Source organism: Phyllostomus hastatus, unplaced genomic scaffold, assembly GCF_019186645.2.
Source record: "Phyllostomus hastatus isolate PE091 unplaced genomic scaffold, TTU_PhHast_1.1 phas_scaffold_46, whole genome shotgun sequence".
Taxonomy (NCBI): domain Eukaryota; kingdom Metazoa; phylum Chordata; class Mammalia; order Chiroptera; family Phyllostomidae; genus Phyllostomus; species Phyllostomus hastatus.
Genome location: NW_025334032.1, coordinates 18,491,594 through 18,517,496, shown reverse-complemented (window position 1 = coordinate 18,517,496; position 25,903 = coordinate 18,491,594). Strand labels below are relative to the sequence as shown.

Genomic DNA, 25,903 nt, shown 5'->3' with positions numbered 1-25,903 from the left:
ATCACCTGGTAATGTAATTAACGGCGCTTATGTTGCTTCTCCCACTGGATTTTAAGTTCCTGTGCCCTGGCTTCTCCCTTGTGTCTGAAAATCCCTAAGTATACAAAGTCATGGCTGACATATAACAAGTGCTCAGTAGTACCATTTACAAGACTCTGGCATAGTCTATAATGGAAGAAAATAACTAGGCAAACAATATCTATTAAAATGAGTGCTGTGTTGCTGCCTTCTTGATGGTCAGTCAGTGAACTTGGGTGAGCCAGGAACAGTGGACAGACAAAAACAATCACTTTGGTTTTTGTTTGTGTGGTTTCAAAAACACCTCTCATTAAATAATTTTTGAAAGAGGACATGTCTGTGCAAGGTATAGGCAGAACAAAAGAAGGAGTCTTTAATGTTTTGGCAGCACTGATATATTAAAAATAAATGACAAACAGTCTTTAAAACACTTACTTCCGGAGTTAAATGTACTTCCATAGGTGTGTATGTTGGCCAGTATCCCATTGTAAGTATATTCACTGTCAGATCTATAGAGCCTGGGTCACTCTGATTCTGCATATACTAAAAGCACAGAAAATGAAGATAAAATAATTATTTTAGAATGTCATAGAAAATAGCAAAAGCTACTAAAAGGTAAGAGGTGTAATTTTCCAAATACAGTTTAACATAGTTTGAATTTATTTTAGTCTCTAGAACATATTCCAGTGAAACCACATAATGTGCTCCAGAGTCACTGGCAATATTTTTTCCTTCATTGGTTACATTACCAGCATAAGATACCATTAAACTAATTTGAATCAAAGTTTTACTATATATTTTTAGCGATTATTTTTCTTTTTCATTTTTAATTTAGGTTATTTGAAAATTGAGACATCAACATGTAATTTTTAAGGGTGAGGATTTTACGTATTTATATAATTATTTACATCCTTTACACAATCATTTCATATGAATTTAAAGTGGGATACTTTCTACAAAGCTGTTTTACTTGGAAAAAACAGAACTTGCCTGCTTGAAATGAACCATGATGTCCTTGGAGAGCTCCATGTCCTTGAACATGCCTTCCAGTTTGCTGGTGAAAGCAGCACCACACTCTGGGATACAAGTGAAGGGTTGGTGAAAAACACCAGGAGCAACATGCTGTTAGTGCAATAAATTCCCAGCACAGAGGTAGGGCAAAACCCCCAGTTCCACATGCTTACCATGCTTTAGTTTTGACAACATAGATTTTTCAGCATCAACTGAAGCACTTTTTCCAACAAGCAGTCTTTTTGCCAAATCTTTTTTATAAAATGCTTCAAAGACATCTTTACCTATTTATAATCAAATGAAAATAACACATTAGGCAGTTATTACACAAATATTTACTTTAACTGCTGAAAAACCCTAAGAAGTGTTCATTCTGATGCAAGGCAGCTCTGATTTTACCGAATCCTTCTGTTAAATTTCCACAAAGAAATACTTTCAATTTAACCAGGGGGTGACCATCTCTCTAGTTCCTGTATTAATATTAAAGTAGAAATGTTTGTCAATTTTTCTCAAGAGAAGATAGGGCCCAAATATATCTATATTTTGATTCTGTAGCATTTTCTATCTAATAGAAATACTTTTAATAAAAATAACAGAGTGTTTCTCACCATGAATAAACCTGAATATTATCATGATTTTGTCAAGGATCCTCTCCAGCTCTTCATCTGTTGCTTCTTTATTCCCCGCTCTCAATTTTGAATCAACATGCTTTGCTGTGAAATCAAGAGTTCAAATTGTTTGAAATATAAGCATCTGTTACATAATACATTTTCTAACTCAAAAAAAGAACAGCTTTAATTTCTACAAGCAAAAATTGGACTATAACACCTTGGAGCCTTTCCAAAATGACAATTATTAAATCATAAAAAGGCAAATATCTGATTGTGTAAGATATGTCCTTTCAAGTCATGTGAGAATAAGTACTTAATTACATGCTTTCATTTCAGGAATTGGAATGTCCCATTTTCAAGATGTGGTATAAAATCTGGATTAAGACTGAAAGGGTTTTTCTCAGGGCTTCATGTGGTTATATCCATGGTGACAGTGTCTTACCCCTGAATGCAGGGATTAGAGCAATTCTACTCTGGCTTTCCCTTTAATACAAATCAGCCACTATCTGGCTTAAGCAAGGGAGAACCCAAGACTTCTAAGAAGCCTAAACTCCTAATAGTTAAACATTCATCTTTAGAAAAACAACAATCCATAAAGTGGCACAAAAACCAAATTAAATTGCTTTGTGAATTTCCTCTGTTGTTGCTTTTATTAGTATTTTTCTTTATAATTTTTATTATAAAATATTCTGAACATACACAAAAGCAGACGTATAATGAACTCCATGTTCCCATCATACACCTTCAACAATAATCAATACAACCCCAATTCTGTATCACTATGTACACATTTCTTTGCCCTTTGCCACCTGTAAATTAAAAAAAAAACTTTTACTGACCTGTGAAATTCTATGAATAGTAAAATACATTTTAATATTATCATGAAATAATTGTATAACATGGTAATTTAAAAATAGCTTCATCTTAGGAACACAAAACCTAAATAGACCAATTACTAGTAAGGAGACTGAATCAGTAATAAAAAACCTCCCAAAAAACAAAAGTCCAGGACCAGATGGCTTCAGTGGTGAATTCTTCCAAACTTTAAAAAACCAAAACCAACCAAACAAACCAACCCGTCTTTCCTAAACGCTTCCAAAAAATTGAAGAAGGAAGGATTCCAAACATTTTACAAAGCCAGCATTGCCCTGATACCAAAACCCGATAAGGACACCACGAATAAAGACATTAACAGGTCAATATCCTTGATGAACATAGATGTGAAAGTCCTCAACAAAGTACTAGTAAACTGAATTCAACAACACGTTAAACGGATCACAGATCATGACCCAGTGGGATTTACTCCAGGTATGAAAGAATGGTTCTGCACATCAATCAACATGATACAGCACATTAACAATGAAGAACAAAAATTTTATGATCACTTGAGTAGATGTAGGAAAAACATTTGGTAAAATTTATATCTGTTTATGATAAAAACTTTCAAGAAAATGGGCACAGAAGGACCTACCTCAACATAAACCCATCTAACATCTAACACTATGCTCAGTGATGGAAAGCTATAAGCATTCCCTCAAAGATCAGGAACAAGACAAGGATGCCCACTCTTGCCATTTTTATACAACACAGTATTGAAGTTTTGGCCATAGCAATTAGGCAAGAAAAAAAAGGCATTAGAACAGAAAAGAAATAAAACTGTCACTATTTGCAGATATGATATCCTATAAAAACCCTAAACATTTCACCAAAAAACGGTTAGAATAAATTGAATCCAGTAAAGTCACAGGACACAAAATTAATACACAGAAATCTGTGGCAATACACGAGTAACAAACTGTCAGAAAAAGAAATTAAGAAAACAAACCCTTCTACAATTAAAGAGAATACAATCCCTGACTGACATGGCTCAGTTAGTTGAGCACTGTCCTGAAAAGCAAAAGGTCACTGGTTCAATTCCAAGTCAAGGCACATGCCTAGTTTATGGGCCTGGTCCCCAGTTGAAGTGCATACAAGAGGCAACCAATTGATGTTTTTCCCCCTTTCTCCCTCCCTTCAACTCTCTCTAAAAATAGATGAACAAAATCTTCAAAGAAAAAAAATACAATATGCAGGAATAAATTTAACAAGGCAGTGAACAGTATGTAAACTGAAAACTATCAGACATGGATGAAAGAAATGGAGGAAGACATAAATAATGGAAAGATATTCCATGCTTATGGAGTGGAAGAATGAACACTTTTAAAATGTCAATACTACCTAAAGCCATCTACAGGTTCAGTGGAATCCCTATCAAAATTCCAATGGCATATTCACAGAACTAGAAAAAACAATCCTAAAATTTGTATAGAACCACAAAAGAGCCCTAATAGCCAAAACAATCTGGAGAAAGAATAACAAAGCAAGAGGTTATCATGATCCCTGATTTCAAACTATACTACAAAGTTATACTAATCAAAACAATATGGTGACCTGCCTGGTTTGGCCCTATGGATTAAGTGCTGGCCTGCAAACCAAAAGGTCACTGGTTCATTTCCCAGTCAGGGCACATGTTTGGGTTGCAGGCCAGGTCCCCAGTTGGCAGCATGCAAGAGGCAACCAATTCATGTTTCTCCCCCTCTCTTTCTCCAACCCTTTACCTCTGTTAAAATTGTAAGTACAATCTTTTAAAAAAGGAACACACACACACACACACACAGAGGACAATCAGTGGAACAGAACTAAGAGCTCAGAAATAATCCCACACATACACAGACAGTTTAAGGCAAAGGAGCCATAAATATACAATACTGGAGAAAGGACAGAATTATCAATAAATGGTGCTGGGGAAACTGGACAGCCACATATGGAAGAATGAAATTAGGTAACTCTTACACCATACATACAAACTAACTCAAAGTGGATTAAAGACTTGAAGGTAAGACCCAAAACTATAAAATTCTTAGAAAAAAACATAAGAGGAAAGCTTAGTGACGTTTTTCTGAGTCTGATTCCAAAGGCAAAGAAAACAAAAACAAAATAAATAAATAGGACAACATCAAACAAAAAAGCTTCTACACAGTGAAGGAAACTATCATCAAAATGAAAGGGCAACCTACTGAATGGGAGAAAAGATTTACAAATCACTCATCTGAAAAGGTGTGAATATCCAAAATATAAAAGAACTCATACAACTAAACAACAACAACAAAACAGGTGGCACAGAAGCTGAATAGACATTTTTCTAAAGAAGACATAAAGATAGCCCACACATAAAGATGTTAAAAATCATTAATTATTAGGGAAATGCAAGTCAAAACCACAGTGAGATTATCACCTCACACCTGTTAGAATGGCTGTTATCAAAAAGGTAAGAAATAGCAAGTGTAGGAGAACATATGGAGAAAAGGGAACCCACACACACTGTTGGTGGGAGTGTACACTGGTGCAGCACTATGTAAAACAGTATGGGGACTCCCAAAAAATCAAGAATAGAACTACCACATGATCCAGCTATTCCACTTCTGGTTATTCACCCAAAGAATACAAAAACACTAATTTGAAAAGATGCATGCACCCCTGTATTTACTGCACTATTCTTTATAATAGTCAAGATATGGAAACAACTGAAGTGTTCAATGATGGATGAGTAGATAAGCAGATAAAGAAGATGTGGTATACACTGGATTTGCCAAAATGTCCATTTAGTTTTTTTCCATAAAATAAAAGATATTTTTCATTTTTACCAATAACTTTAGATTTGGATATTTTGAGTATGTTGGCTATCTCCCATTATTGGCTTCTAGTGAGTAGAGGCCAGGGTTGCTGCTAAACATTTTTCAATGCATGAGACAGCCCCACAGCAAAGAATTATTTGGCCAAAATGTCAATAGTACCAAGAAACTTTGCAAACCACTTTTGACACATCTAATCAGTCACCGCACCTTCTATATATACTGCACAAGTCTATTTTTGTGTTTCAGTTGCATTTTTACCTTTCTTGGAAAAAAAAAAGCATAATATGCCAAAAATGTTGCATATCTTCTTCCATCTTCAATACTAAAATGGCTGCACAAAAATTCACCAACTTTGATGTTTTTTTAAAAATGCACACTGATATGACAGCTGTCACAATACAATCTAACAGAATTATTCCAAATGAATAAAAACAAAACCTACTAGAGCCATCATATGGAAAAAAACTAACAAGCTTTTTGGCAGACACAATATATATATAACAGACTACAACTCAGCCAAGAACAAGGAATGGGACCTCTCATTTATGACAACATGAATGGACCTTGAGCCTATAACGTTAACTGGTAAAGGGGGTCAGCTGCATGGTGATGGATGGTTATCACACTTTAGGGGGTAATCACTTTATAGTGTATACAGATGTTGAATTATAATGTTATATACCTGAAGCTTACATAAAAAATTTACTATAAAGTTATAGCAATCATGACATTGTGCTATTGGCATAAAAATAGATATAGATCAATATAACAGAGTAGAGTTCAGAAATGAGCCTTGCTGATTTTCAACAGAAGTGTCAAAACAATTCAACTGGGATAAAATATTTTTCAACAAATGGTTTTGGGTCAAGTGGATATCCATATGGCAAAAACTGAAACTCAACTGCTTGCTACCTCCCACTATATTCTAAAATTAACTCAAAATGGGTCAAAGACCTAACTTTTACAGTTTTAAGAACTAAAACTAAAAAAGTTAGATAAAGATTTCTTACATAGAACAGAAAAGAGCAAAAGTATAAAAAATACATAAAATTGACTAAGTTAAAAAATTTACCTTTTAAATAAACTTTTAAGGAATTAAAGCACAAGCTACAAACTGGGAAAATGTTTGCCAATATTATGTCTGATAAGGGAGGACGCATATACAGAGTGTGCATGTATATTAAAAAATGAAAAATACGCCCTGGCTGGCGTAGCTCAGTGGATTGAGCGCGGGCTGGGAACCAAAGTGTCCCAGGTTCGATTCCCAGCCAGGGTACATTTCTGGGTTGCAGGCCATAACCCCCAGCAACCGCACATTGATGTGTGTCTCTCTCTCTCTCCCTCCCTCCCTTCCCTCTCTAAAAATAAATAAATAAAAAAAGTGAAAAATACAAAGTTTCATCTTAAAATACGTGTTTTTGAGATCCCATCAAATTTTATCCAATTTCAATACGGATTAGAGAGTGCAAAGATAATGACTAAATGGTATCTCATGTTAAATATTAGTGGAGACTGATGAAGTTATTGTCCTAACTCAGAGGCATCATATACAATAAACCTTTCCACTCCAGTTTCTGAGCAGAAATTACTTACAAGTAATCAAGACAGAGAATCAAGACTTCTGGTGAAGATGGAGGCGTAGGTAGATACACTGTGCCTCCTGGCACAACCAAAAGGATGACAAAATTTAAAAACAATTTAAACAATTTAAAAACAAAGCAACCAGAACTGACAGAAAGTCAAACTGTATGGAAGTCTGACAACAAAGGAGTTAAAGAAGAAACATTCATCCAGACTGGTAGGAGGGGCGGAGATGGGAAGCTGGCAGCTGGTGGACCCAGTGAGGCGGCAGATTGTGGAGCGGGTGGCCCCACATTTACGTGCAGATAAACCGGGAGGAGCAACTGGGGAACAAGACAGACCATACAACCCAGGGTTCCAGGGTGGGGAAATAAAGCCTCAAACCTCTGACTGAAAACACCTGTGCAGGTTGAGGCAGCAATAGGAGAAACTCCCAGCCTCACAGGAGAGTTCGCTGGAGAGACCCATATGGTCCTAGAATGTACACAAACCCACCCACCCAGGAATCAGCACCAGAAGGGCCCAACTTGCTTGTGGGAAGTGGGGGAAATGACTGAAAACCATCAGAGAGCAGAGCAAGTGCCATTGTTCCCTCTTGGACCACTCTCCCACATACAGTCTCACAACACAGCGAGGTGGGTTACCCCACCCTGGTAAACACTTAAGGCTCCGCCCCTTACTACATAACAGACCACTGAGGGGGAAAAAAAAAAAAAAGGCTCAAATGAAAGAACAAATCAAAGCTCCAGAAAAAATATAACTAAGCAACGAAGAGATAGCCAACCTATCTGGTGCACAGTTCAAAACACTGGTAATCAGAATGCTCACAGAATTGGTTGAATATGGTCACAAATAGATGAAAAAAAATAAAGGCTATGCTAAGTAAAATAAAGGAAAATGTACAGGGAACCAACAGTGATGGGAAGGAAACTGGGACTCAGATCAACTGTGTGGACCAGAAGGAAAAAAGAAATACTCAACCAGAAAAGAATGAAGAAACAAGAATTCAGAAAAAATGAGGAGAGGCTTAGGAACCTCCAGGACATCTTTAAACATTCCAACATCCGAATCATAGGGGTAACAGAAGGAGAAGAGGAAGAGCGACAAACTGAAAACTTATTTGAACAAATAATGAAGGAGAACTTCCCCAATCTGGCCAAGGAAATAAGACTTCCAGGAACTCCAGGAAGCTCAGAGAGTCCCAAAGAAGTTGGGCCCAAGGAGGAACACACCAAGGCACATCATAGTTACATTAGCCAAGATGAAAGATAAGGAGAGAATCTTAAAAGCAGCAAGAGAAAAGGAGACAGTTACCTACAAAGGAGTTCCCGTAAGACTGTCAGCTGATTTCTCAAAAGAGACCTTGCAGGCAAGAAGGGGCTGGAAAGAAGTGTTCCAAAGTCATGAAAAACAAGGACCCAAATCCAAGATTACTCTATCCAGCAAAGCTTTCATTTAGAATGGAAGGGCACATAAAGTGCTTCTCAGATACGGTCAAGTTAAAGGAGTTCATCATCACCAAACCCTTTTTATATGAAATGTTAAAGGGACTTGTCTAAGAAAAAGAACATAAAAAACATTTACAGTAAAATGACAGTAAACTCATTAACAACCACACATAAAGCAAAAACAAAAACAAAAACAAACTAAGAAAACAACTAGAACAGGAACAGAACCACAGAAATGGAGATCACATGGAGGGCTATCAACAGGGGAGTGGGAGGGGGAAAGAAGGGGAAAACATACAGAGAGTAAGTAGCATAGATGGTAGGTAGAAAATAGACAGGGGGAGGGTAAGAATAGTATGGGAAATGTAGAAGCCAAAGAACTTACATGTATGACATATGAACATGAACTAAAGTGGGGGGGAATGTGGGTGGGAGGGGCTGTGCAGGGCAGAGGGGAATAAAGGGGGAAAATGGGACAACTGTAATAGCATAATCAATAAACTATATTTAAAAAACAATCAGGGTTCATGTTTACAAAAAATATAGCTCTGGGGCTGTTAGAACAGGAAACACAAACTAGACTAAATCTTTATTGTCCTCTTTTTCTTTTGTGAAGTTAAACCTCCTGTCTTACAGAATTACTACTACATTCTCTCCCTTATGGAAATCCCCCCCCCCACACACATATGTATATACAAAACATATGTACATGGGTGGAGGGACTGAGCAAAACAGAAAGACAAAATAGTTAACAAACATGGACAGCAGTGTGGTGACTGCTGGGGCCAGGGCGGCAGTGAAGGGAATCAGAGCAGGGACAGATAGGGATGGATGGAGATGGGACTTGGTGTGGGGAACAAGCAATATGTACAGAATATGTGTCCTGGAATTTGCACCTGAAGCCTGTATAATTTTCTTAGGGTCACTGCAATAAATTCAATAAAAAGGAAAAAGTATATATACATGCACACACATATGTAGATGGTTTTTTGAAAATGTGTCCCCTAATAATGTGTGATACAAATACTCCCCTCCCTCTATGAGCAGCTTGCATATTTTGAGAAAAAATGTGCTTGAGTTATGCCTTTCCCATATTAAATAAAAAAGTATAGAAATGTTTTTTTACCGATCAGTTCGGCGGGCTTATTGGGCCTCTTGTTAATAAACGTTTCAAAGGATTCCTTCATCAAGTTGATGAACTTCTCGTTCCTCTGAAAGCACACTTCTATCACATGGTCCACTCTGTCCTTAAAATCCAGCAGGTCCTGCACCATATCTTTATCCTTCTCAGGATTGATAACAATTGTTGTTCCAAAAGTCTACAAAAACAGACACATACCAAGTCATCAATGGGCCTGTGATACCACACATGTATTTTCTCCTGCTATCAAATAATTATGACAGTGTACAAATTTCATAAATTCAGTCAGTATTCTAAAAATTAAGTAAACACTGTAGTTCCTCTCTATCCTTGGGGAATACATTCCAAGATCCCAACTGGATGCCTGAAACCATGGAGAGTCCTGAACTCTACACATATACTGTTTTTCCCTATACGTACATACAACTGAAGGTTCATTCCTCTTTAGCATTACCTGATTGCTGGCACCATTACTCTCACACTTTGGGCCAATATTAAGTAAAATAAGGGTTATCTAAACAAAAGAACTGTGATACCATGACAGGCTACTAAGTGACCTATGGGTAGGTAGTGGATATGCTCGACAAAAGGATGATTCGTATCCCAAGGGGGACAGCTCGAGATTTCACCATGCTACTCAGAATGGCTCCCAATTTAAAACTCATGAATCGCTGATTTCTGAAATTTTCCATTTACTGTTTTTGGATTGCAGCTGATTGCAGGTGACTGAAACTGCAGCAAGTGAAAATGAGGATAAGAGGGGACCTCTATAAACAATGCTTTAGTGTTACAATTGTACTTCCGGAAGGATTTATAAATTACTAGAAATTTTCTGCTGCTTTTTAAAGAACCCTTGCTTATAAATTCCTCAAACAGATATTAATTCCCATTAAGCCAATACATCTATTTGGACTTTCTTGAGTATAGTTTTCTTTCTCCTTCATTTCTAACTATAAACAGCATGGTTTTTAGCCTGTAATTTTTTTCATATTCACTGATTTCAGAGAGAGAGGAAGGAAGGGAGGGATGGGAGGGGGAGAAAGGGGAGAGAGATGAGAGAGAAACACTGATTGGCTGCCTCCCATTAAGTGCTCTGACTAAGGACTGAATCCACAACACAAGTACATGACCTGATCGGGAATAGAACCTTCAACCTTTTGGTATATGGGATGATGCTCCAACCAGCAGAGCTAAACACTGGCCAGAGTGTTTAGCCTATATTCCTATTAAAAAATGCTACATTCCCTGGCTGGTGTAGTTCAATGGATGGAGCGTGAGCTGTGAACCAAAGGGTCACAGGTTTGATTCCCAGTCAGGGTCTGTGCCTGGGTTGCAGGCCAGGTCCCCAGTGAGGGGCACATGAGAGGCAACCACACACTGATATTTCTCTCCCTCTCTTTCTCCTTCTTTTCCTCTCTAAAAATAAATAAATAAAAACTAAAACCAAAAAATGCCACATTAAACATTACTCAAAAAACAGTTAACTCTTGTCACATAAACTACCAACCGAAAAGGTGTTAAATACAATTAATCAACATATTTTTTTAAAAAACTAGTCTTAAGTATATACTTATACTTAGGCATCATTTATGAACATGGAGGCAGATTATTGGTGAAAAGGTACAAACAAATTAGCATAAATACCTTCTGGCCACCATGACTGCCAGGGGTAGGAGGGATTTACTTTTCACTCTACCACCTGTACTGACTGCACTTAAAAATAATGTACACACATGCAAGGATGAACTTTATTTTGATAATAATATACTGCTGAATGTAATCTCCCATTCTGTCACACTGTAACTCCTTATCACTAATGAACACTCAAGAACTATGGTTACATCACTGACTTTTACTACCCAAATCAAAAATTGCAAAGGAGAACTTCTTGTGGACAGCACCTATTGCTGTCCCCTCAGGACTACCGTTGGCAAAACTCTAAATTTCCATTAGCTTTCCCTTATGAAAAGCTCTACTGCTGATCCAGCTGGTCAGTCATGTCTTTAAGCTCATATTGTTGTACAGAATTTTGGGGTGGTGTTGTGTGTGTGTGTGTACAAGCTTTCAACATGCAGACTGATATAAAACCTCAGGCCTGATAATCCAGAAAGCAGCATGAAAGTTTTATCTAAAAAAAACAAAACAAAGCAAAACAAAAAAAAACTTCTAAAAAGGATTTTATTTATTTTTTCAAGAGAGGGGAGAGGAGAGATAAAGAGAAGGAGGAAAACACTGATGTGCAAGAGAAACCTCAACTGGTTGCCTCCCACACACCCCCAAATGGGGGCCTGGCCCACAACCCAGCCATGTGACCTGATTGGGAATTGAACCGCCAGCCTTTTGGTTCACAGGCCAGTTCTTAAACCACTGAGACACATCAGCCAGGGCAAGTCTATCTTTTTAATTCAACATTTCCCTTGTGATAATTAGAGATTTGCATGCAGTAGAAATAGGAAAGAGATCCCCCATAGACCACCTATTTTCTTGTGTTGTAACATCTAGCAAAACTACGGAGCAGCACTGCCACCAGGATATTGGTATTGATGCAACCTACCCAACTCACCCAGTTTTAACTATAACTCATTTGTGTATGGATTAAGCTCTTTAGACTTTATCACCTGTGCAGGGTTGTGTACCCATCACCATGGTCAAACACTGCAAGGATTCCTCCTGTTGCCTTTTTTTATAACCATACGGCGCACACACACATGCTACAGAAACATGAAAGAGTATGTTTAGGTAATAAATCCTAGACCGCCAGGAAATAAAGTAGCACACACACCATCCTGACCTACCAAAGTGTGTCCATAGTTCTCACTGTGCAAAGGCATGAGATCAGGTATAAAAAAGCAGATTCACAAAAAATGACTACTTTTTGAAAACATGACTATAAAATTAAATGTGCTTATGCTGATGATAAATAGCCTTTTAAGTCATGTTTATACCTGGATGATGTTCATCACTGTTGGTGTTATCATAAAAATGTTTGCACAAGTGATATGGAAGGAAGTGGAAGACTACCCAATCACCTGAGGTGAAAAACAAAGGTACTGCCAGTCAGTCCACTCTGCCAGAGTACTGCAGTATTCTCAAGGTGGGCCACCCACCCTTGCACAAAACACAGTGTCACTGTGAAGAGGAAGCCCACACACCTTGATGTATTCGCTCCAGTGCTGCAGCAGGATCTGCTGCCCACCCTTCACTCGGCTGAACAGCTGGTACATCTGAGTGAGGTCCGGCACTCTGTTCTCATCAAGCAGGTGATCGAGTCCTGAGATCCCAGTAAATGTTAGCATATCACACCAGCAAGTCAACATGAATAACAACTAAACTAGAATATAGCGTGCCTTGCAAAAAATAATGTAAAAATTTATGAAGTACTGCTTCTATCTACATAGGGCAGTTGGTTTAGTGCAGTGTCTGAGATAGATCCTATTAGGTGAATCTCATCTTTCTGACCACGCTGGGAGGCACATACCTTATTTCTTCATGTCACTAAAGCCCTTTTAATTCACTAAAGTAGCAATGATCTGAAAAATGCTCACACCAACTCTCTGACCTAGGAGGTTCACGATTCCAAGTTCCTTCTGATTTAGTCCATCAGTCCAAAAGTGTACTTGTCAAAGGATAAGCTATTAAATCTAATTGTTTAGATGATTAATTTTATCTACGTACATAAGAAACTGAGAGAAAAACATTTATTGTATATTAGATATTTTGAAGTACTTAACAAAGCATGTTAAAAGTTTTTCCCATTTTACATATTTAAAGTTTACAAAGATTTTCTAAAACCATACCACCATGAGAAGAACTTTCACAGAAGATTTTCTAAATACTGCTTTAGGGTAAGAGCGGAGAGGCAGCTAAGTCAGAGAAGCTGTGAGCTGGTCGTGTCACTTCACAGAGTCTCGGGCCCTCCTGTGAGCGGGCACAGCCTGTGCGCACTGAAGGTGGTTTAAAGGTGTGTGCGATGCACTGTGGGTTGTAATTAAGACCCTTAGTAAGGACACCAATGTTTGCTATTTCTCTGAATTATATTTTCATCTACTGGTGCAAATTATTGTATAACTTATCTTACTGAATCTCTAAATAATGTTTTCTTTAAGAATTCAAAAAATACAGCTATTTTTTAAATGCCTTTAATGAGATTTAGATTAAGCTCCTACATATGTAAGATACCACTTTCTTGAAACAATATATACAAAGTTCTATTTAAAGTCCTTTTTTTCTTATAAAATGACTGACTTAAAAAAAAGGAAGTGCCTAGTTCGAATTCTGAATGCATTTGTTTTAGGTGGACTACAAGTTAAAACCTCATTCATGTGCAAATACACCAGCTGTACAGGTTCCAGTGAGGTTTAAGTAGAAAGACATCCAGACTTGCACCCTGGCTCTTGGCTTAAGAGATGTAACTTGAGGCACCAGTGTCAAGCTGCTGTTAGCGCCTCAATTTTCTCACTTGTAAAATGGGGATAAGGATTTCAATGGGTTGTTCAAGGACTAGAAGATATTTATATGAAATACAGTGGGTGCTCAATAATGCAATGCTCTCCCCTTTTGGCATTACTGTGGTTTCACCTGGAAGTTTCACTTTGACTATCTGGGGGAGTAGAATACAAATGAATGTATTTGGGTGCTATTTAGGGCCTTCCCAAAGTTAAACTTTAAGGTTTCCAATATCTTGAAACAGATTCTGTAGTTCCAAAAACTTTCAAATGATAAATGTTTAAGAGTTATAAAAAGTAACATTAAGTACTAGAGTTTTATAAATAGTCTCACTGTTGCTGCAAAGCACTCACATTTCAATTACTCTTTAAAGCTTTAGGATCACAAGGAGAATATAAAATTAGCAATGTAACGTGTTCTATTTTCTGTCTGCCTATTTTCCGGGGTAGTCAGGGTAGGAGAGTGTACAGTGCTCTGGCTTAGGCAGACCATGTATCTGGCTGTTCATCTGACACTTAGCTGCTCAAAGGACATGGGGAGGAAGCCTGTCCAGTGAAGCACACCTGCATCTGCAGAGGCACTCTGAGCATCGCCCGCACGTCCGTGTACAGGAACAATGGCATGACAAAGGAAAACGAGTACTGTAAAAGTGTCCAGCTGCAAGCTATTTGTTGTCTGGAGGGTCTCTTGGAACCTTTTGGCCTAGATAGCATTTCATCTGACTTCGGCATAAACTGCAGTCTACTACATGCCTTTCAATATTTTTCTTAACTAATTTCTCAAAGGCTAATTACTATGTTCACTATTTTTAATGATTTTTAGAGATGGTCTTATAACAAATAACAGATGTCCTTACATTTTGATTTGCAGTGTTTCACTTACTTTCTTAATTTAGGACTATTATTCAGTTTAACTGACACAAGAGTTAGGAAAATCTACCTTTCTGCAGAATTGCTGTTAAATGTTCTCCTAATAGCTGTTTCTCCACACAAGCAATCAGTGGTTTCCTATAGAAGGCAAAAAGAGGACATGTCAGAAGTAAGGTTAAAGGAGAGACCTTGGTTAATGGTAAAAGATGGGGGGGTTTACTGTTTACACAGATACTCTATGGAGTCAATCAGAAACCAAAGGGTTACAGGACAAGCATTTCCCACACACACAGACAGTTGCCACTATTGTTAACACAGACCCTGAAGTATTTCTAAAAACAATTTACTGAACAACATAAATAGACCAATGAATGCAGGGAAAGGTAACACCAGAAGACTGGCAAGTGTGCCCCACCTTACGATAAAAGTGGGCTCCCACGTTCGCATGGCAGTTGGCATTCACACTGTAGTCATTACTTGGATTTTACTTTTGCCCTCCATTATGCTCATTACTTCTTGGATTGCTACTGCATTTCTGCCTTCTTCCACACCAGTCACCTCTCCAGGTCCTATAAAACCCTGACTCCTACTGTTACAGCTAAGCCTCTCTGTCCTCACTTCTGTCTGCTTTCTACTATTGTCATTTATCAAAATCCATCTCATGGAAGTGCCTTCATGAAGTTCAAGTTGCATGTCACACCCACGATATTTGAAAACTGAGAAATTCAGCAAGCGTGACTGCCATAACCATAGGGACACAACCAGTTATTCTTCCTGGGTTCATTATTCACAACTCTTTTTTTTTTTTAAACATCAGAGTTATCTCCTTCATGCCAAGGATTATTAATTTTGGCCATCTTCCCAAGCCTTTATTTTATAAGAACTTTTCAATGTATCATCGTAATTAAACCTCACAGCAACCCAAGAGAAAGGCGCAGCAGACATTCTGGTCTCCATCCCACAGACGTGAAAACACGAGTTTGGATGGTGTGACCTGCCCAGATCGTATGGCCAGTGAGTGGGGAAGCCGGGAGTTGAGTTCAGTGAGCCATCAGCACCTTCTCCAGTCTGCCTCCAGGAGAAGGAACGGTGACCCAGGTGAGGGGTGGGGGAGGCAGAGAGGAAAAAGTCACAGAGAGACAGTAAGAAGGGCCAGTCACTGCTGCTGCTTTTTGTCTTAACAGCTTTATTGAGATAAAAATTATTATGGCATAAAACTCACCCATTTAAAGTGTACAATTCAATGGTTTTTAGTGTATTTACAGAGTTGTATAACCATCACCATGACGCAATTTTAGAACATTTTCATCATCCTAAAAAGAAACTTCATACCCATCAGCACTTCCGTTCCCTCCGTTCACCCATCCTGCCTCCTGGTCAGAGGCAGACAGTGACTTCTCCAGATTTTCCTATTCTGAACCTTGACTATAAATGACACGACGTCTTCTATGTTTGGCTTCTTTAACTTAGCACAGTGTTTTTAAGGTTCATTCATGTTGTAACAGGTGTCAGCACCCCATCTTCTTTTATTGCTCAATAATATTCCATTTTATTTTACCCAGTCATCAGCGGACAATGGGTTGTTTCTTTTTGACTATTATGAACAATGCTGCTATGGACATTTGTGTACAAGTTTTATATGGATGTGTTTTCATTCCTCTATATATTTAGCAGTAGAACTGGTATATTAGAGAATCATATGTTAACTATGTTAAACATCTTTAGGAAATACCAAATTATTTCCCACAGCAGTTGACCTATTTTACATTCCCACAAGCAGTGCAGGAGGATTCTAATTTCTCCACATCCTCATCAATGCTTTTGACTGCTGCTTGCCTTTTTTATTATAGCTATCCTGGTGGGTGCTAAGTGGTATTGCATTGTGATTTTGATTTGCATTTCCAGGATGACCAACATTATTGAGCATTTTTTCATGTGCTCACAGATCACCTTAAAAAAAAAAAGATTGATTTTGATTTATTTTTAGAGAGAGGGGAAGGGAGGGAGAGAGAGAGAGAGAGAGAGAGAGAGAGAGAGAGAGAGAGAGAGAGAGAGAGAGAAACATCTATGGGTTGCCTCTTGCATGCTCCCAACTGGGGACCTGGCCTGTGACCCTGGCATGTGCCCTGACCAGAAACTGAGCCACACAAGCCAGAGTGAATTGCCTCTTCTTGACAGTGTATGGCCTAGGCTTTAGTTCTGCAGGGCAAAAAACTTTAATCATTTTTCATTTCAGCAGTTCATGGAGTGCCTACCATGGCCTAGATGCAATGAGAGCAAAGGGGCAGATAATAAACACTTAAAGGTGAACAGAGCTCAGGAGCAGTCGTGGGGAATGAACTGCAGCATTTGAGTTCCTTTTAAAAACTGATTTCATAAACTACAGTGACAGTTCACTGATTTGCAGTAAGAGAATTCCTGCCCCAGCATCTATGGGTCCTTTCAGGAGACTCATGCTGAGAGGCAAAGGTCCCTAGGGCAGAGCCTGCGGAGTAACCTGGCTGTGTTCTTCGCACGAGGTTTCACACGTATCAGTAAGGGGGTGCGTCACAAAGTACAGCACTGACAGACTGCAGCTCTCAAGCACACTTTTCATCTGTACTGTCACCTGCTGTCCTCTGAATGAAGGCAGGTGAGATGTATGGCTTTGAGTCTGGAAGGGGTGCTCAGAGCCCAGCCTTTAATACAGGTGTGGGCTATTTCTCCTTGGTCTCCCTCTACGTTCTTTGAAAATTATTTTTTGGTTCAGCAGAAGGGAGGGCCATTGGCAGGGCCCTTCGGGATGCCACTTCAGTGTGGGGCTCAATCGCAGCCACCCAGCCTGCTGCTTTTCTAGCAGCACTCTTCTGGCCCGCCCAACACAATGGGCCGGTAGCCCAGCATGATTCCTTTTGTGCTCTTGGGCACCTCTTTTGAGCATCATCACTCTTTATACCAGAAAGCTGGTGGGCACAGTGAGAATAAACAAAAGAAGAAGAAAATGGGGGAAGTGCTAGAGGAGAAAAACGAATATGCAGTGGAAAAAGTTTCACACCATCAAGTATAAAGAGCAAGGTGGAGCACCTCCTCAAATGAACGGGGCTCTCGGTGAGGACAACGCGTGGGAGCCAGGAGAGAACCTGGACTGTCCCAGCCTCATTGGCCAGTTTCTACCATCACACAAAACTGCATGAGACAGATAAATCAGAAGCAGCCTGTGTAAACCTGTCTCTGATTCTGAAAGCAAAGGAGAGGAGAGCAAACCAAGGAAGGAAGAAGAGTCAGAAAAGCCTCGAGGCCTTGTCCAGTGTTTGGAGCTGGAGTGGATTATTGGAGCTACAGACTCCAGGGGTGAACTCACAGTCCTGGGGAAATGGGAAAACTATGATGAGGCTGACCTGGTCCCAGCCAGGAAGCCAATGTCAAGTGCCCCCAGGTTGTCATATCCTTCTATGAGGAAAGGGTGACATGGTATTCCTAACCCTTGGAGGATGATGACAAAAAAGTTGACAAGAATTAACTCAGGATCCTGAGTACCAGCCCCGATCACATCTGACTGTGGGTTTCAAGTGGGGAGGGGAAGGAGTTCTACTTTTCTTGACACCACAGAGATGGCTTGAGATGTCCTTTGAAAAACGAGTATAGTTCCTGTACCCTACAGCAGCTCAAGTGCTTTAAAGCCATTCCATGCTGTATGGTTTGCACACCCATGCAAGTAGAGGGGAAGGAGCGTAAGTGTTTCAAGGTAACCCATTCTCCACTTTGCTAGAAAAGCAAAGGGCCTTCTGTGAAGGACAAAACTTGCAGAACAGGTGTGGGGGAGAGTAAAAAGTCACTGTAGATCTTCGAAGATCATCTCCACAACCCACAGCCTTCTTCCCAATAGTGTTAACTGCATTTTTACAGCATAGCATGTGTGTAGTTTTGGGCTATAGCTGGTATATTATTTGGGGGTGTGTTGGGAACCGCCCTGCCTGGTTTCAGGAGCTGTAATCCCCCGTGGCTAAGGCTGAGTAAAGGACCTTGGGACCATAAGCCACTTAGGAGACAAAGCTTATTTTCCTTGTAGGGGCACTGCCTCTGCAGCTTTTCACTTCACCCTGCTTGGCACCAGGTGGATGACTGGTCAGCCAATGATGGGTAAGATTCCTCAAGGGAGGAATGACCTAAGACAGACATGCTCACGAGGGGGCCCTCAAGGGAAGGGCTTGGGGGGCTAAAAAAAAAGGGGGTGATGGACTCTCACCCCTCAGCTTTTACAAAGCCTGAGTCCTCATTCTGTCAGCAGGAAGTCTCCTAATCTCTTTGCTGCCTTACTTCCCCTGCCTGACTTTAGCCAGAAACAATGCTGGAGGTGGGTGTGGCCCTGTGCTGGAAAAGGGTAGGTTCCCCGGGGCAATAAGACCTGAGAAAGAATGCATAAAATCCTGTGAAATCTGCTTTGCTAAGAATGCCCCCAATTTTCTGATAAGGGTCCAACCATGAAATCAATTTGTTTCCCCCAAGTTTTATGGTCCTTTAGCTATCTGAGGACTCAGAATAAGCCCTCATAGTTCTTTGAATCTTATCTATTGTTTGATCCTTACTGCCTGAGAATGATTTATGAGTTTCACTGTATTCCTATGGAAATTAAACCTAATAAAAGCCCACTGAGGAACAGGCTCCTGGTCCTTCTTCTTGGAGAGATCAGCCACCTTTCCTCCCCAAGCAGATCATGTCTTGGTAGACTTATTCTTATCCCGGGCGGACAGGGGGGCTCTGTAAGCAAAGCTCCCCCACAGGGGTGGGTGGGGTTGGAAGGGAGGGAGATGGGTAGGATTGCTTTTGTTAAAATTTGGGGAAATGGTGAAATAATGGATAGAACAAACAACTAATGATTCAGTTCTGTGTCTAGAATATTTTACTTTTTCAAAAATGTCACTGCCAATCTGAGGACTGTGAGAGACTGCTGAAAAGTTATGAATGCCTAAAACTTATGAGCCAGGGTTGTCCCTGCCGGAGCTTAACACTGTTCCCAACAAAGGACTAAGCCAGGCCATCAGTTTCCGAAGCTGCCGTGGCGGGGGTTGGAAACTGGTTGAGAAGGGACAGTTTCAGTTTTTTACTGGAGCATATACACAGGCAGATCATTCTGTCTTAGAGGTGCCAATTCCTGAAACTGACAAGAGCCTTTCTTTTCCAATTTTGGTGCTATAAATATCGGCCTGTCCAAACTGCTGGTTGAGGTTCTGAGGGAGGGGAAGATGGTGGCATTGAGGTGTGAGAGTAAAGAGAAGGGCCCATGCTCTTGGGGCCTCTCTAGTTTTGAGCTTTGGACTCAGAAACCATTGGTGGCCAACAGCACAAGTTCATCAAATCACTTCAAGAGCTGGATTATTTCAGGAGAAGATTAAACTTTCATATTGGGGCAGCGGTTCACTTTTAACACACACACACACACACACACACACACACACACACACACACACACAAATTCTTTTTTAATCATAAGAATTAACTAATATGCAAAATGCTGTGATGGCTCATGAGATCCATCAGTTCTTGACATCACCCGGACCCGCCTCTAGAACTTTATTGTAAAAATCTTTTAGGCATGTGTTAGGTTTCTTTGAAAGCTTCTGTTTAAATGTCAACTTCATACCATACTGTTCTTGTCTTAATAAAACTGTATAGATTTTTATTTAAAAAGAAAAAAAAACTTTTTATTCTGTGAATTCTGAATCACCCAGCGCTGTAGAAGACAACTCAGCCAGAGCTCCTCACATTTCTCCCACCTACCTACACCTGAGCACAGATGCAAACCACCTTTATCTATGATTCCTTTGCTAAATAATCTCCATATACTTCTAAGAAATGTATTTTCAAACGTTGGGGGAAAGGGCTTAAAATGCAGCATATATACTAAAGAGTGTAAAAGCACTTATGAGAGAGAATAAAGAAAGGATCACTGGGTACACTGTTCTAGCAGCTCCCACATACCCAGACCCACCTCCATGGCCTGTGTCTGCAGTTCCCTTGCTTTTCCTACATGATACACCAGCACACACACACATGTGATCAGTAAGTACACTGTCTACCTTGGCCTGTTCTTGAATTTCATACATATAAACAGAATAATGGTATATGGAAAATATCATTAATAGAAAAAATGTAGCAAGACACTCAACAAAAATTTTAATTTTTCCTTGACTTGACCTACTGGCAAGATCTGACAACACTCATCGTTTCCTGTTTGGCTTTTCTGACCCTGCCTGCTTCCAGCCCCTGGGGTCTCTCCCACTCCTGAGTGGAAGGTAAGCATCCCCTAAGCAACCGAGTCCTGGCTTAAGCTCAACCGTCACTTCTCAGCACATCTAGGATTTCCTATAGGCATCTCGAATGCAGTGTGTCTAAGGGCAACTTCATCTTTTCTCCCATGACCCCTCTTATTTTCTGTATTCTCAAACTGTCATAATCCTGTCTCTTTTTCATCTTCTTGCCCCTTCCCCATCAATAAGTCATTAATTCTACACATTTGATCCCTTTAGTCTCTCTTAAAGAAACAACTTGTCCATTTCTTTTCTATTTCTCATCTAGCTCCCAGTTTTTTTCTGTCTTTCGTCTATAGAAATAGATTTCTATTCTTATCTGTCCTCACTTGAATAAACACTGCTGACAGAGACATTCCCAAAAATTTTCCCTTTTCCCCTTCCTAGCTACCCAGCCAACCTCAGTTTTAGAGAAAAATTAATTAGATGAAGAGAGAAAATAATGAGACTAAGTGCCATTAATAAAAATAATTACAGTTATAGATGTCTAACAAAAAAAGTACAGAGTTCCAGCCAAGATGGAGGAGTAGGTAGATATGCTTCACCTCCTCATACTACCAAGAGGAGGAAACAACCAATTAAAAAAACAAACAAAAAAACCCACAAAAACCAATCAGAACTGCCAGAAAAATCAAACTGTATGGAAGTCCAACAACGAAGGAGTTAAAGAAGAAACATTCATCCAGACTGACAGAAGGGGCAGAGATGGGCAGCTAGGGCATGGCGCAAGGCAGCAACAAGTGGACTGGGTGGGCGAGGCGGTGGCTTGTGGACTGGGTGGCCCACAATTGTGTGTGGATAAACTGGGAGGAACAACTGGAGAATGAGATAGACTGCTTAGGCCAAGGTTCCAGCACGGGCAAAATAAAGCCTCAGAACCTCCGGCTGTAAAAACCTGAGGGGGTTGCGGTGGTGGAAGAAACTGCTAGTCTCTTGAAAGATGGGTGAGAGCCCAGCAACTGGTAATGTTCCTTCTCTGATCCCTTCCCTACATACAGCGCCAAACACAGCAATGTGGGTTGCCCACCCTAATGAATACCTAAGGCTCTGCCCTTTACAGTGTAACAGGTACACCCAGACAAAGAAATATGGCCCAAATAAAAGAATAGATCAAAACTCCAGAAAAAGAACCAAGTGACAAGGAGATAGCCAGCCTATCAGATGCAGAGTTCCAAACAGCACTAATCAGGATGCTCACAGAAATGATTGAGTACGGACGCAAAATAAAAGTAGTAAAGGCTTTCTAAAGTGAAATAAAGGAAAATGCACAGGGAACCAACAGTGAAGGAAAGGAAACTGGGGCTCAAACCAATGATTTGGAACAGAAGGAAAAAATAAACATTCAACCAGAACAGAAAGAAGAAAAATAATTTTTTAAAAATGAGAAGTTTAGGAACCTCCAGGGCAACCTTAAACATTCAACATCCAAGTCATAGGGATGCCAGAAGGAGAAGAGGAAGAGCAAGAAATTGAAAACTTATTTGAAAAAATAGTGAAAGAAAATCTCTCCAATCTGGCAAAGGAAATAGATCTACAAATCCAGGAAGCTCACAAAGTCCCAAACAAATTGGACCCAAAGAGAAACACACCAACACGTACCATAATTAAATTACCCAAGATTAAAGAGAAGGAGAGAATCTTAAAAGCAGCAAGAAAAAAGGAGACAGTTACCTACAAAGGAGTTCCCTAAAGACTATCAGCTGATTTATAAAACAAAAACAAAAACAAACAAACAAACAAAAAAAACCTTATAGGCAACAAGGGGCTGGAAAGAAGTATTTATTCAGTTATGAAAGCCCAGGACCTACATCCAAGATTACTCTATCTAGCAAAGCTATCATTTAGAATGGAAGGGAAGATAAAATGCTTCCCAGATAAGGTCAAGTTAAAGGAGTTCATCATCACCAAGCCCTTATTATATGAAATGTTAAAGGGACTTATCTAAGAGAAAGGAGATAAAAAATATGAACCATAAAATGACAACAAACTCACAACCATCAACTGAACCTAAAACAAAACTCTGAACCAACAACTGAACCTAAAAACAAAAACAAACTAAGCAAACAACTAGAACAGGAATAGAATCATAGATATTGAGATCACATAGAGGGTTATCAGCTGGGAGGGGAAGGGAGAGAATGGGGGAAAAGGCAGAGGTATTAAGAACATAATTGGTAGGCATAAAATAGACAGAGGGAGGTCAAGAATAGTATAGGAAATAGAGAAGCTGAAGAACTTACACGTACAACCCATGGACATGAACTAAGATGGGGTGAATGTGGGAGGGAAAGGGGGTTCTAGGCAGAGGTGGATAAAGGGAGAAAAAGTAATGGGAAAACTGTAATAGCCTAATCAATAAAATATACTTTAAAAAAAGATTACAATCAAAATTGTCTAATATTCGATTACATCCCATTAACATAAACAGAACACCTTGTCTCAAAACCCAAAGATGCCAAGTACCTCAGCCTGAATTACTCCCTCTGGATGATAACTTATGAAAAAGCAGTTTATCTTACAAGTGCTGAGTAAATCAAAAGTAATACAAGTAAAGTGTGCTAAAAGCAAAAATACTCTGAGATAGTACTGAATGAGTCTACAAAGATTTACTGGACGTTTACCGGAATTTTAAAAACCAGTCAGGAAAAGGTTTCACCTATGATTGAATTGCAAAAACTAAAATGAACAGTACTTACTGTGTGCTGTGGTCTAAATATGTGATTACTCGGTCTCCTTCTTCCTCTAAACGTTTACTTACATGGTTAAGATATTCTGGAACCTTCCAAACAAAACATTTAAACATGTCAGTAACAAAAAGATTCTTGATTCTACCCAAGAAGCTGAAATACTGTTTTCCTTATAAATCTTTTTTAAAAGCAGAATATATATTCAAGCCAAATATTAACACAGATTAATGGGGGTAGAGGAGAGGTAAAGTGGAAAGTGTATGCAGATTAGGGTGAAATATAGAGACGTTTCCTTAAACTCAATTCTGGAGATTAAAATGAACCTCTAGAACTAGGGCCAAGGCAGTACTGCACTGTTGTGTCCTGTTCTCAATGAAGTCCCGGGGACGATGCCACAGGGCTCTTCATTACTGAGGCCCCATGGACAGGTGATCAGCAGCACCTGGGTCAGAGGTTACAGAGCCTAATGGCACCCCAAGGCCTGCACACAAAGGGGTCAGCAAAAACTAATTAACAGACTGGCTGTTCATTTGGGGATGCCAAACAGGGTGGTTGCAGAAGATCTGAAAACGCACTTCATATTTCCAGGGGCAAAGTGTGCCCTTGCTGTCACCCGATAGTGCAGGAAAGGTATTTGAGGTTCCCATCTAGTGGCACTAGCCAGGCCTGGTACCTGACATGAAACTCCCTCTTCAAATGTACTAGGTCGGCCAAAAAGTTCGTTGTTCCCCATACAATGGCTCTAGCAGCGCTTAGTTGTCTTTAACTTCATTCGGAACAATTCTGTTGAGATTGTATTGGGACAGCAGTTGCATCAGCGTGAATTTAAAAAAAAACTTATCAAAACTGATGTTATTTTTGTGCAGCTATTTTAATACTGAAGATGGAAGAAAATACATAACATTTTCAGCATATTATGCTTTGTTATTTCAAGAAAGGTAAAAACACCACTGGAAATGCAAAAAAAGATTTGTGCGTTATATGGAGAAAGTGCTGTGACTGACCAAACGTGTCAAAAGTGGTTCGCAAAGCTTTGTGTGGGAGATTTCTCACCGGACAATTCTCCACGGTCAGCTCCAGAACAGCTGACGTTGATAGTGATCAAACTGAGACATTAATTAAGAACAATCTATGTTACACCACATGGGAGACAGCTGACAAACTCAAAATATCCAAATCAATAAAGTTATTGGTGAAAATGAAAAATGTGTCTTTATTTTATGGAAAAAACTAAACAGACTTTTTGGCCAACCCAACGGGATGAAGGAAACAATGGTCAGGTTCAGCCTGCACAGGATCAAGTAACATTTGGGTGACGGTCCTCAGGGGCTTCCTCTGGGACTGTGCTCTAACACCTGCAAAAAACTGGCTGTCAACTTCTTGGATTTCTATCACTGTCTTTCACATGGTTTTTTGAGTAATTTTTTTAATGAGTCACGTATGTAACAGTTTTTCATGTGTTAAACAGTCATCTTTCATACTTAAGAGTTACCTCTTGCTTCAGCTTAAGTTCCTTTACATACTTTCTCTCAGAAGCTATCTTATTGGCTTTTTTTTTAATTTGGAGGGAAGGCAAAACAGGGTTCTAAGGGGAAGAAATTCAACTCTTACTATAATAAGAATAAAACTCATTACTGCGGATTTCAGCCACATCGTAGCTTTCAAAAGATTTTCAATAAAATGTCTGCATGTATGAAAAGACGCACATTTCAAAAGAAGAAAAAACACTTAGAAATTACACTTAGATGCACATCTATGGAAATGAAATGAAGCAATTCAGAAACAAACGTTTCGTCTCACCTCTCTTTCTTGCATTAACCTTTGGCCTTCTGCAGCATATAGACAATTTGTTTCTTCCAGAAATTTCAGTTCAAATGAATCTTTGTATACCTAAGAAATGAACAGAGTTATTGACCAGTAAAGAAAAGCACCTTTTGAAGTGTTGGTGTACCCCAAATTTCAAGGAAGCACGGCTGTGGTGGCCTGTGCTAATAAGCTGCCTGTACCTGCCATTCCTCGGCTGAGGCCTCACAGACCAGCTCAGCTGCCTCCTGCATAGCTGACCCCAGAGGCTTAGCTAACCTTGGGTCAGCTGATTCCTGGCTGGCTGACCTCTACTCAGCTGACCGG

The 25,903-nt window shown here is 39.6% G+C and overlaps 1 protein-coding gene and 1 pseudogene across 1 annotated transcript in view; one reads left to right on the top strand and one right to left on the bottom strand.

Moving 5' to 3' along the window:
* CUL4A (cullin 4A) overlaps window positions 1-25,903 on the bottom strand; it is a 66,571-nt gene that overhangs the window by 14,830 nt on the left and 25,838 nt on the right. Inside the window, exons 7-15 of the mRNA XM_045821562.1 lie at window positions 25,574-25,663; window positions 23,783-23,865; window positions 14,870-14,937; window positions 12,637-12,755; window positions 9,470-9,662; window positions 1,638-1,742; window positions 1,203-1,313; window positions 1,009-1,094; window positions 454-561 (exon numbers count right to left, since the gene is read on the bottom strand). Of these exons, the coding sequence (XP_045677518.1) occupies window positions 454-561; window positions 1,009-1,094; window positions 1,203-1,313; window positions 1,638-1,742; window positions 9,470-9,662; window positions 12,637-12,755; window positions 14,870-14,937; window positions 23,783-23,865; window positions 25,574-25,663 (963 nt within the window). The remainder of the gene's footprint in view (window positions 1-453; window positions 562-1,008; window positions 1,095-1,202; window positions 1,314-1,637; window positions 1,743-9,469; window positions 9,663-12,636; window positions 12,756-14,869; window positions 14,938-23,782; window positions 23,866-25,573; window positions 25,664-25,903) is intronic.
* Window positions 17,456-18,648, top strand: LOC123807594 (annotated as a pseudogene).